The 13,778-nt window shown below is 39.6% G+C and overlaps 1 protein-coding gene across 2 annotated transcripts in view; it reads right to left on the minus strand.

Annotated features, from left to right (window-relative positions):
• Window positions 1-1,375: 1,375 nt before the first annotated feature.
• The window catches only part of HHIP (hedgehog interacting protein), a gene marked incomplete at its 5' end in the record, with an annotated part of 80,285 nt that continues 67,882 nt past the window's right edge, over window positions 1,376-13,778 (minus strand). Inside the window, 3 exons of one of the 2 annotated variants that reach the window (XM_081021927.1) lie at window positions 1,376-5,284; window positions 6,961-7,089; window positions 8,276-8,424. In XM_081021927.1, the coding sequence (XP_080878053.1) occupies window positions 5,160-5,284; window positions 6,961-7,089; window positions 8,276-8,424 (403 nt within the window). In that variant the 3' untranslated portion in view covers window positions 1,376-5,159. Of the gene's footprint in view, window positions 5,285-5,356; window positions 7,090-8,275; window positions 8,425-13,778 lie in introns of those variants that run through there. The other variant, XM_081021928.1, reaches the window with a different exon arrangement.

Genomic DNA, 13,778 nt, shown 5'->3' on the forward strand with positions numbered 1-13,778 from the left:
CATTCGTTTGTAATATTGTGAGGAGGTGGGGTCCCAAATGCAAATCCTTTGATTCCAAGCTGATCAGGTGACTCCACCCTTCATGGCAATTGGCGATGAGCGTCCAGACAGCATAACACCTGAAATGCTCCCATGAGACAGATTGGTTTTTTTTACAAAAAATCCTAAATACAATTCTACTGAAAAAGAAAAATATAACCCAGATGTTGTTTGGAGGTGTTGATGGAATGAAAGACTCATTATTCCAAATGGACACCATCCTGAAATCACATCCTGGCACGTCTCTCATTTCAATGAGATTACTTAAAGGCAGTGGCTTGCAGGATGGAGGCCAGCTGAGCATTCCCAGGACTTGAGGTAAAACCCATGTGCAAAGTTCTTCAAAACAAAAATGAAAGGTCAGGTGCATATTAATTACAAGACGTATAAATATGTCAGCAGGTTTTTGTAACTTCTTAATAAATCACCAAAGCAAGCAAAGCCAGCTCATGATGGCAGGACCATATGCTGAGTAATTAGGGCCTGAGCCTTACGGAGTTCTTTTCTGTGCAACGGAGCCTATCAAATGTAACACATATTTTTTTTGGTCCTCCCTCTGATATTATAATAACCAGGCGCAACTGGATGGAAGCAGAGGTGCACCTCTCTCCATCACCATGGTGGAAAAGCTGCAGCTGTCATGCAGCTGCTATGGGCACAGCCAGGCCAGGAAAAATAAAACACTGCAACAGAAGGGAAAGGGGTACCTGATTTGTACCAGCTCAGGCTCTTGCCTGCTTAGCTTAGCTTGGCCTTATTTGTCATGGGTAGCAGCAATTCAGGGTCACACGTAGAATCTTTCATGTTGCCTGCTACCTGATCCTTTTAGCTGGAGGAGCCAGGGATTAAAGCTGGGACCTTCTGTCTGCAGATCATGTGGTCCACCACTGAGCTACAGCTGACTATAGCGAAAGTTGGTTGCAATGTGCTTTCATTGAGTCAGCAGCATGTGGGTTAATTACATTAAGGCTGCGATCCTGTGCACACTTACCTAAGCGTCAATACCACTGAATTCAATGGGAATTACCTCTGAGTAGACGTGCCTAGGCTGCTGTTGTTAAATCCCATTTCACTGCTTTTTATTTTCTTGCATTTATATCCCACTTTTCTTCCAACATGGAACCCAAGGTGGCATACATGTTCCCAGGTAGTCTTCCATTTGAGCACTGACCAGGCCCAGATCTGCTTAGTTTGAAACATGGGACTAATAACTGGGCTTCAGTTGCAACCCTAGGCAAATTTACTTAATTTCATCCTTCTCCTTCAAGAGTCATCCCCCCAACCAAAAAAATTCTAAATGTATTTTGTGGAGTGGGGAGGGATATAGCAGACATACTTGGAGAGATTAAAAAGTAGATGTTTTATTGTTATATAAGCAAGCAGACAATGTTTGAAAAGTTGAAGGAGAAATACAAATATGTAATATACTAAACTTCATTAACAATATGTAGGCTTTGTTGTGTAGCATTGGAAACCAAGACTTCAGCTATGGCTCCTTTCTTCCTTGTTCAAACACATGTCTCCCATGTTTTAGCTGATAACATTATGATGTCTATATACACTAGTGTGATAAAGATATGCTACATATAGAATGAGGATATCTATAATCATGTGTGATCTGAAATCAGTGTTAGAGCTGCACTTATTTTAAAATAATTGAAAACTTTTAAATCGTAAAAATGCCATAAAAAGCCATCCCTTGCTCCTTGTAAATGCAATCCTGCAAATTATCATGTTACAGGGAAGTTGTGCTGAGCAAGATCTGCAGGCTTGGTACAGGAATGGACCTATGAACATCACTGCTTGTTACTCCAGAGGCATGGGAACAGATATAGGATTGCCTTCTTCATTTGTTCAGACCTCCTCCTAACTGGACTAGCCACATATCTCTGCATGTATCCTGTTGTACTGGTGCTTTGTTTTCAAAACAGTAAGAGTTACTCTTTGTTCTGCTTGACAGATTAATCATTAGGCTAGGAATGCTAAAGAGCTGAAACCAAGAAAAGCAGAGCTCTGTTTTAGTGTGATGAAGAACATAAGAGGAGTCTGCTGGATCAGACCAATGGCCCATCTAGTTCAGCATCCTGTTTCCACAGTGGCCAACCAGTTGTTTGTGGGAAATTACTAAGCAGGATTTGAGCACAATAACACTCTCCTCTCCTGTGGTTCCCAGCAACTGGTATTCCGAAGCATTACTGCCTCCGAACATAAGGGAACCTCAGCCTTGCTGTTTCCTTAACATTCCACACAGATGACACTGTCTTGTGATAAGGAATGATGAGGAAACCCAAAATACTGCATTGTCTAGCTTATCACAAAGGGCAGAACCACTGCTTTCTGTATGCTATTATAGGTGCCAGTTGAGAGTGGGGCAGGAATGGGTTTTGTTTTGCACTTGTCTACATGATTTCCTCACTATGCAGTCAGGTACTGAAGGGCATAAGCACCAGAGAGGCGTGGAGTGAGACCCAGATAATTTATCCACCTAGCACAGGACCAGCATATTCAGACTTCAAGCATGACCAAGCACCCTGCTATTATGAAGTGTACTGACATCATCCCATCCAGCATCAGTGTAGGAAGCTGAGCCCTGAAAATCTAGCATGTTTGGAACGTAAGAGTTCAGCAGCCCTCTGCAGTTCTGGACACAGTTATTTTGAGCAGTCATAGATAAAGGAAATAAATGGAAATAGAGTTGCCCATGTTTTACTTACCAGTACTTAATTCTATGATAATTCCATTGATAGCCTGGGCCTCTCTACATCCATAGATTTCTCTTACCTTTGACTGTACCAACTGATCACTGCACCTTCAGTGGTACAACTTTAGCCCTTAAGGCTGCAACCCTGTCCCCAATTATCTAGGAATATGGAACATGGTGGGATATAAATCCCAGACAACATACATAGACATGCCCCAAATTTCATGCAGTTCCTTTAACGTGGACTTTGTTGAGTGCCAGTCTGTGGCTTTTGGCCTAATCGTATGCCCTGGACATGCAACATAATAATCAGCTGATGGAAGAAAATATACAGGCCTGCTATAACTAATTAGAGAATAGCTTAATGATGGCACCTTAATATCACAAGAACTGTGACATTTCTGTCAAATATCCAGGCTCTCAAGATTCATGTAATGGCAGACCAGTGGGTCTACACACAAATATTAGCTTGTCACTGATTAATGGTTGCTATAGTTATTTATACATGATTAGTTAAATATTTTTCATAAGAGCTTTCTTGTTTGCATTGTTCTTTAAAGGTGAGAGATAAAATTATTGAAATCCATTCAACTTCGTAAGTAGATATACGCATATGCACTGGCATATGCAGAGTTTTTTACGCATGCGAGCACTTTCTACCCCAAAATATCATTGCTGTGGAAACAAAGACAATATTTCAAAAAAACCTCATTAGAATTGCAGACCAGGAGAGGCTGATGAAAGAAAAGCTTGAGCCCAAGTACAAAAGTCATATGCTCTTCTTTGAGCCTATTAACTGATTGCCCCACCGACCTTAATTTTTACTGGGGGCAAAAGTTTCATTGTAAACTTCCTTTTTAGGGTCGCATTGTGAGTTGCCATGGTGTGAGCTTAATTAGCAATGAAATTGTCACAAAAATAATTTACATATTTTTGCATGCCATTACTCAAGGTAATTACTATATTCTGTTAAGCCTCTTTTTAAGGCTTAAAGGGTAGTTTTTAGAAATAAGGCTTAAAGTCATCCACTGACTTCTTCAATAATTGTGGTGCTTTTCATAAATATGCAGCTTAGTTTTTCAGCAAATTTACTGAAAACAATTTATTTCCATCAGGGAGTTCTCATGCTATATTATACACTTGTAGGAGACGTTCACAGAAACACATTCCTTTCCATATTATTCCAATTCAATATTTTAATTATGTAGTTTGGGCTGTTTCAATTGCTACTCCAGTTCAATATTATAAAACAGACTTTGTGTCATTGCCACTTGCACTGCAATTAGTTATTGCAAATTGGCAAGAGGTTTTTTTTTTTTTGGTATAATCACTAACAAAATAATGCCATGATTTCAGTTATTATATATCCCTGTGTTTTTTTATGAACCAACGTGTGTGGTTGACATATTTACTCACTTCAAGATTTTAACCTTCTATAAGAATGCAGCCTTGAGCTCTTGTTACCACAGTTTACCTTCTATTGTTTAAATTGCTTGAAAAACATAGGAACCGAACATATTTGCTTGTCATAGATGAAGTTTTGCTAGCTATGAAAAAACCCCTTTCTCCATCACCTAGGTCTGCATGGAAATACCAGCTATTTGAATCATCTAAATGTGAGTTGCTTGTAAACGTTGCAGTAACTTCACTCTTACTCTGGCAAAGCTATGTGAACAGTGTAATGTGTAATAAAACAGCACGATTTGATAGATTTAGACAGCTGCCTCATTCTCTAGAAGTTCACATTTTGTTAATGCCACCCCCACGTTGAATAAGAGAAGATTAGAAGGTAAGGTCAATGTACAAAAATGGTTGCCAGGACATTTTTTTTTAATTGTAAAACTTTTTGTGATGTGATTCAGTAAAAAGACTATAGGGAGAAAGCAATGGAGACAAAGGGCTGCTATTAACCTACAGATGCAGGCTATTGCAGGGTTCATTGCGAGATTTGTCACACTGCTTAGCCAATGACGTGCTAGCAGGACTGGAAGAGACCACCCTTTTCTGGGGTAAGAGGGTAATTTGGTCTCCATGCTCATTTAATCCTGAACCTTCTCTGAATAGAGTGTCAGTTGGGTCTACATTGTGCAAAATTATGCATGCACTTTTTAATGCTGCCCCATTGTTCACTAAGCACTCGACCAAGATTTCTCAACCAATTTCCATTTGTCAGGAGGTCACTTGAAACCCAAGAGGAATCATAGGTGGATGGCAAGTGCAGGCGCTGCTTCCTTCTGCTGTCTCTAAAACAGATGTTTGGACACCAACAGCTTACCTATTGCGTTTTGCTTACAAATTGCAGCAGTACTAAAATTTATGAAGAAATGGCTTGATTTCATTTAGTGACTGAAGAACTCACTCTTATAAATGCGTTCCCTCTCCTACAGATACCATTGTCAAGGAGGCTGGGGATGTTTGGTCAAAGTGTCAGGCTACATTGCTTAAAACATTGCACACTGTTGGTGTAGGAGGAACAGGTGTTTGATGAACTGTGGGACGAAGGGCACCCTTGCTCTTCCCTTCTCTCTGTGTGGGAAGACTTCTCTGCAAAAACAATAGCACAAAGAGAAATTGATATACACCGCAAGTATGAACACACAGACTACAGCACAAGTATTGCAGGAATAAGCATTTTAAATTCTGAGGATGATCCTATAGTTCCAATATTAATCAATACTTTAACAATTCTGAATACAGCATGTACATCAAATTTATTGATACATTTACAAAAAGGAAACAGCATTATGTTAACTCTCCAAGAAACATTTACATTTTGAACCATATTTGGCAATAATCATAATTTTAATGATTTGTACAAGTGTCCTCTTAACACAGGCAAGACTTTAGCTAAAGTGAGCTCCCATCCAGTGAAGTTCCATTCAATGTGAATTCTGCAATAAATTCATATACCATATAAAAATGGGCCAGTCCTGATATAGTGGAAAGAACTCTATCAACATTTGCAGCGACTGGTTGATTGGCTGCAGCTGTTTCTCCGTCGATTACGAACAAAGGCTGACACAAGGATACATTTCTACATTATGTCCACAACACATTAAAGAGTGTGTTTGCTCTTTCGCTCCCCGTCATTCCAATTAATTTGGAGAAAAATGTAACTTTAGTATTTGACAGGACATGGCAAAGCTGTTCATCTAGATGATGTCTATATTATAAAAAATTAAAATAAAATAATATAAATATGTAACACAAACCCAGTGCCCATTGTTAAATAAGATATTCAGTAAAAAAAACCAAAAAAACAAAACAAAACAAAACAAAACAAAAAAACAGACCTTCTACAATGACTGGTTTTAAAATATGCAGATATAATTTAATTATGAAGAACTTGAAACAGTGTGGAAATTAAGCTGCGATAGCCAGATTTTTGCATCTATGCCAGATAAAGTAGTTAAGTGCATAACATTCTGTTACATTGATAGAAGTGTAGATTACAATCTTACAATGAATTGCCTATATAAGAATGCATTCAGGAGTTCCGAAACATTGTCTTAAAATGGTGGGGTAGATTCACATGGTCATGTTTTTTGATATGGTAACTGCAATTTTAACGTCGTAATTTGTTCATTTGAAGATTCCAGTGGATAATAGCTCTTACTACAATACCCTTTTCCCATCCTGGAGAACAGCTTTTAATGGAAGGGGGAAAAATTACCAATGTGTTTATTGTTACATGAATTGGATGGCAATTGGTCATTTGAATCCACCTGCCAAATATATTAACCATGGTTAAAATCAAAATTTAATAATGGCCAACAGTTTCAAAACTCCTTTTCTGATTGCTATACTCAGATAGTTATACACAAAAAATGGTGGGATATCAAATAATTCATAGTGACACCATTGGAAATTATTTGTGGTAACAGTGGCATTTCTGTGTAAACTACTTCACATGAGGAAATATAATTTTGGAATTCCACTAGTTATGCAACCAGATGTTTGTGCGTGAATTGTACGTTTTTGCTTCTCTGAAAAGATAAAAAGGCAGATCTACAAACCCAGTGGAATCACTGGAGTTTCAAAGCAGGACAAGAGTCTTTTGGTGGGGGGGGGGGGGAGAGAGAGAGAGAGAAGAGAAGAGAAGATTTGAAAAACAAATGCCCATTGAAAATGTGGTATCCAAATAAGTCCCAGACACTATACAATGTAGCTGGTTAGATCCAGCAAATAGGATGTCATGTCTATGATCTGATCAAGAATACCTGCCCTTGTCACTCTTCGGATGTTTCTATCCATTTGCTCACACTGAAGACCAAGATATCCTTTTTTACACATGCATTTATTTGGTCGTATGCAGACACCCCCGTGTCGACAGGCTGGTTCACATTTTGCTGTAAAAAACACACACAAAAAACTCTTATGTAGAGGCTTTCCCAAGAATCAGGAAAAAAATCCATATGTACAAAATGGGAACTATTTCTCTATCATAATGGCAGCAGTATGGATTTATTTAGCTATTTCCAAAAAAATGAACCATTTGCTTTTGTCTGTTTCTCAGAATATAAAATAGGCCATGATACATTATGGGATGGGAAAAAGAAACTTGGATAAAAATATAACAGAAATATGTAAAAGAATACCTTGCTCATGAAAGTATCTCTCTGATTTAGGGAGTCTACCACATTCTTATCAACTGTTATTCTGCATATGGTCTGCCATTGTCTTTTTCTTTGGTGAAGAAATTCCTGGAGCTGCAAGGAATTCTAACCATCAAGAGCTCCGTTTTAAAATTAAGTTTTTTTTAAAAAAAAAATATGGCTGTGAAATGTACAAATTAATCTAAAAATGATATGTTTTATTTTGCTCCAACTCATTCAGAGTGAACATTGGGAGGGTCAACAGAGAGTCTTGTACAGGGTACATATTACATCCATAGACACTGTTCTAACTCACTAGGATCCCTTTCTGGAGTGCATTGCCCTTAGTTGGCCAGGTGGCGGTGGTCAGAATGTCTCCACTGAACAGAATGACCGTAGGAAGTTCCTTCTGGTCTTTGAACAGTATAGCGAAACAGATGTCCCTCAAGGACTCTATGGCTGCATGCTTCAGAGGTTTCCTTGCGTCACTCATTCTCTCTATTTAACCTGTATCCCACTTCCATCTTCTCATCCTAAGGTCTATTTCCACAGCTTAGCTCCTCTTGTGTGCACAGAGAAATTGACTGAAAGTGTGGAGAAGCATTTGAAGGATGGCAAATGAATGTTTATGTTTGGTAACAGTGTTAGTCCCCAGATGTGTGTCGTTTCATTCCAGTGGTCCCAAACAGACTACATATGAGCAACATCCAGGATAGCTTTGGCACAGTTTATCAAATGCACACATGTCATTTGATGAAAGCAAATTTCCGAGTCTCTTGCTCTTTGTGATTTCCCTTCCCCTCCCACCCATTCATTGCTTGCTGATAGAAGCTTGAGTAAATGAGGAATTTAAAATATATGGATTAAAAAAAACCCAACTTTTGTCAGAAGTTGATGGAAGCTTGCTATTTCCATGAATTATTGTGAACGGAATACTAACCAATTCTGCAGAACTCGCCTTCCCAGCCTTGATTACAGCAGCATTTTCCCGTGGGAGTGCAGTGCCCATTTCGACAATGCCTTGAGCATTCAGATGTCAATATCTGGGCAGGAAGAGTTGTTCTTTTGCATTCTTCTGGGACTAAAGGCCTGTAGAAAAATATACAGGCAACATACGTATTTAAAAGTCAGGGTCAAAGAGAAATTGTTTACACATAGACTGGATTCATTTTTTTTCCTCCCAAAGAAAGCTGTTTAAAATGGTCCATGCAACAGTTTATGAAGTTGTGGAAAAGTATATCTTGCATACATTTTAAGAGTTTTTATGATGATGAAATCCACTGTTTTAGAACAATATCTTATTCAGCAAACATTATAGCCAGCAACAATATTTTCATAGAAGCCTGGTCACACTGCTTTACAGTTCAATAGCTCCTCCTAAGTCCTCTTGGACATTCTGCTATCTTGGTAAAAACAGAACTTTTAAAAATTAGTTTAGGTGCTAATAAGAATGAAGTTGCCATCCTTTTTTAAAATCTCATTTCAAGCACACCAGTATCAGCAGTTAATGATAATGGTGCTACTGATTTTTGAAATTCTTACTAATATTTTTACCGGAGATATATATGTAGGACTAAAATGGCATGCACATATTCTACCTACCTACCTACCTACCTACCTACCAGTGTATAGAACTACACACATCATAAGAATAATCATTAACTCATAGAGTTGGAAGGGGCCATGAGAATAATCTAGTTCAAACCCCTGTAATGCAGGAACTTTTTGCCCAACGCGGGGCTCGAACCCATGACCCACTATAGTTAGAGTAGTTAGAGGGAGAAAGAACGAAGTATGTGTAGGTGGAAGGGGGAGAGACCTGGGATTGAGGAACTAGAGTAATGAAGCAAGCACAGAACAGGAGAACCAGGAGGGACAACTGGACCTGGGGTAAGAACTGAACTTGAGGTAACTGGAGGTCACCTGTGTTTGCAGACTAATAGACAATTTCACATAAGAACCAATAGTTTTGTACATGTTGCTTTTTCTTTTCCCTGTGTTTGCTGTAGCTTAATTAATCTTATTTTTAACATGTACGTTTGAACTTTTCTGATCTATCGCTGCTTGGTTCAGATGGTGGAAAGATAACAACAGTGGACTCCAGTTTAAACAGAGTGGGAGAATCTCTGCTGGAGAAAGTTAGGAGCACATAAAAAAAAATCTCACAAAAATTCCTACGTAAGCTACCATCTATTCATATAGCCCAGAAGCCGAAACTGACACAGATTATTATAGATTCAAGCATTCAGAATGTCTGTTGGCAATCATATATCCCAATACCACACACTCACACTTTAGGATTGCAGCTCTGTAATATACCACAAAGGACCTAGAGAAGCAATCAAGTTTTCATGAATACTGTGTAATGAAATAAACAGAGGACCTTGTCTTATGATAGTGTCACACAATAATAAACCTTCAGGTGCTGAAACTGCCATGGAAGGTATGGAATTCTCCCTTGCTAGAGGTTTGTAAGCATAGACTGGATGGCCAACTCTCAGGAATGTTCTGGTGGTGGACTTCCTGCAATGCCGCTGAGCTAGATGAGTTGAGATCCCTTCCAGCTCTGTAATTCTATGCTTCTATTACTGTATGCTTCTATTACCATGAGCTCCAGAAATGCATTATTGGATACTTTGGGTCATGTTACACTTGTATCATTTTTTTAATTGAAAGCATTTTGCCCCACATTTTGGCTAAAAAGAGTTCCTGAGCAGCACAGAGCAGCCCACAGCCCTCAGGCTTACTATCTTGAAGAAACAACATAAAAGGAAAAAGGGCAGGAGGAGGAAGGGGCTAAAAAAACTTAGACACCAGCTCTTAAAGCTACAGTTCTTACAATGACAAGTTGGGATAGAAACAGTTCAGGTAGACTGATGGAATGTGCATTACTGGGTGACAGATGAGAGGAGAAAAGAAGGGCCACAGGCAGCTTGTCTTTCAGCACCGATGGAATAGCCCTGCTTCCATTCTCTCCCTCTGCTGGAGCCTGATGGAATGGCTGCTGTGAGGCGACACTTGAAGGAAAGCCAAAGGCAGCTGGCCTCTCAGCAGAGCCAACAGAATGATAAGTGAAGCCGGAGTCATGGACAAGTCGGGGGAGCAAACCACTTCATGAGTTCCAGAGGCTTAAGCTGATCTTCATACTTAGGAGTCTCAATCGATGTGATCTGGCAGCCCTGTGTTCAACATAATCAGTCACTGTACATTACATATAATGGCGCATGTGTGTGCCTGCGTGCAGTTTCATGCTGACATGTACATTTCTTCCTGAAAGCCCTGTCCATGGGATCTTTTTTTCTTTTGGTTTCAATTCCAAGCCCAGAAGCAGTAAGCTGCAACATATGCTGATGACACACAGTTCTACTTCTCCTTTACATCTACAGGTGTGGCAGCGGGCGTGCTGGACCCTTGTCTTGCCTTGGTAATGGACTGGATGGGAGCCAACAAACTGAAGCTCAATCCAGAGAAGACTGAGACACTGGTAGTAGGCAGTTCTCTAGACTGCATGGATGAGAGGCTGCATGCTCTTGATGGGATTACACCCCCTCTGAAGGAGTGGGTACATAGCTTGGGGGTAATTCCTGGATCCTTTGCTGTCACTTGAGGGTCAGTTTGTCTTAATGGTGTGGAGTGTCTTCCATCAGCTTCAGCTAGTGGCCCAGCTGTGCCCCTATCTGAACATGCATAGTCTAAGGCATGTTGCCTATGCTCTAGTAACCTCTAGGTTAGATTACTGCAATGCATTATACATAAGGCTGCCTTTGAAGATGCTTTGGAAACTTCAGCTGGTGCAGAATTTTGGGGCCAGGTTGCTCACTAGGGTAAGATGGATCCTGGCCCAACTGCTCTCCCAATGTAAACCCACCCAGACCCTGCAATCATCATCTGAGTGATTTCATTGTGTGCCACCCCCACAAGCAGTCTGGAGGGTGGCAACATGGGAACATGCCTTTTCTGCAGTGGCTCCCCATTTGTGGAATGCTCTCCCCAGGGAGGCTCACCTGGTGCCCGCATTATATATCTTTAGGTACCAGGCGTAAGCATTTCTCTATAAGCAGGTCTTTGGTTGATAACAGTCTATACACCCTTTTAAATGTGTTTGTGGGAGAAGGGTTTCTTGTTTCTTGTTGTTCTTACTTTTATTATGTATTTTGGGTTTTCATTTTGTATTTTTATGTTGTGAACCTCTCTGTGATCTTCAGATGAAGGGTGGTATACAAATGAACAACAACAGGTTTACACAAACATGCATTCAAATGCACAAGCACCAGCAATGTCAAAGGCTATCTTTACAACAACAATTAGAGATTTGAGGGGACGTTATGAAATTAACCCCATTCCCCTGTCAGTGGCAGAAATCCCACCTAAAATTGTCTTTATCCAGGTGTGATGGAAGAGGAAGTGGGACCAAAGGAAAGAATCAAAAATTTTCTTCAGAGGACAGCAATGCAAACATTTTCTAATTAATTTCTCCTTAGGCCTAATCACCAGCAGAGGCTTCATCACTCTTGATTTTAAAGAAAACCCTGGATATGTTTCCCCTCCTAGTCTGTATTTGGTTAATCAGCTGCATAAAAATAATGTTTAGCAGCTAATGCTTTTGTTTTGAATATAATGGATTTTAATTTAATGGTATGTTTGCTATTACTGTATTTTATTTAATTTAATTACAAACTGCCTTGTGAGAGCAGTGTACCCTAAAAGGCAGGTTAAAAATTCTTTAAATAAAACAAATAAGTAACTACTTCTCTAGCATAAACACAGCACCCCTTCAGGTATGATTTTTCAGTACATTTGCTTTCAGTGCTGGGAGGCATGCCAAGAGCTCATTACTTGATTTACTACAAGGGAATGATGTGGGGAGGAAGAAAAAGAGCCTTCCCTGCTTTCAGATTTTTAAACCCAGCAGCATATCAAATTTATTCTTATATGGTATACTTGTTCATGACCTCTAGTCTTTAAGAAATTCTGTCATATTTGAAAACTAGTCCCCAGCGGAGCCTGTATCAGTGTTAATAGCTGTGAGGTCAATGCAACTGCTAAACAGTTTGTATTACTGTCAGGGTGGTCATGAAAACAACACCTGCTGCATGAGGCCTTGGCAGCTGGGTCAACAGGCACTGTGGGAATTTATCAATTTAGGGGGCCACTTGCATAGCACTTTGACGGATGAATCGGGAAAGAAACTGGCTTACGGGGCTAAAGCTGCTCAATTATGTATTACATTCTTTACGGCAGCAGAGAAAGCAGCTCCGTGCATGCATCCGAAAACAGGCAAAATATAAACCGAAGAGGTATTTTTTTGCCTTATAAAATGAAGTACACAAAGAGGTCCTTAATAGTCAATGTTAGAAAGGAAGGGAGGGGGAATGGAAGTGCTCTGTGCATGGATTAAGATGTGACTTTAAAAATAATAACTGATAACTGATGTTACAAAGTTTAAAGTCTTTGGGTTTACAAATTCAAAGAACGTTAATGTGCATGTTTCACCTACAAGGAAGGCAGCTGCATGTAGATAGGAAAATGAGCTAATTATGTTATTCTAAATATACATATGTATTTTGAAGCACTCGTTCTGGGCTTCCACAACCGCGAATGACTTTAAGGATTAGGTACATTTTGAATTCAAGGGACTCTCATGGTCCACTTGGGTGGATTCCCTGGTCAACTGCTGTTTGCTGACAGCTTTATATTACATAGTTCCACAGTATTATTTAAAGGCAATCGGGCATAAGAAGATAATTGTGGAGAAGAGGTTTTCATTCTGCGTGTTTTACGGAATCATAGGGTTGTAAAAGGGTCTGAAATCATCCTGAGGAACCACTACCTTAAAGTAGGGTGTGTCCCCCCACAAAGTTATATAGATTGCAGTTTTATGCTCTTTATTCTTAATTCATATCTTCTAAGGTAAAGTGCTCCTCACAAATGAAACAGAACTGAATGATGTTATTTATGCCAGAAGTGTTTGTACAGTGCATAGAAAAACTACTCCAAAAGTACAAGAAAAGTGAGCTAAATGTCACTGGCGCTCATTTATACAGGACAGGGTAAATAAAGTATTCTGCAGCAGTTCTTATCTCATTCCTCAAACATGTTCATCAGATTTGGCTGAAATATCATTATTTGTCTAAGCCAGTGGTGTCCAAACTTTTTTCAAAGAGGGCCAGATTTGATGAAGAGGAGGGCCATAAGGGCCAACCAAATTTGTTGACCTTTTTTTAGGATTGAAGTTGTTAAGGTTTCTTTCAGGATTTTAGCCCAGGAAATAAACTGCCACAAGGGCCAGAAACGGACTTTGGACATGCCTGGTCTAAGGCTAGCCAGGTAAGACATAACTGAACCACCACCAGCACAGTTTCATGTTTCTTTCCATTGCCCCAAGTTAGTTTGCTCATTTTCCATATACATACATGCTTCTGGCTCTCAGATTTGTTTCTTTG

The sequence above is a fragment of the Podarcis pityusensis genome (assembly GCF_964106645.2).
Source record: "Podarcis pityusensis genome assembly, chromosome: 9".
NCBI classification, from domain to species: domain Eukaryota; kingdom Metazoa; phylum Chordata; class Lepidosauria; order Squamata; family Lacertidae; genus Podarcis; species Podarcis pityusensis.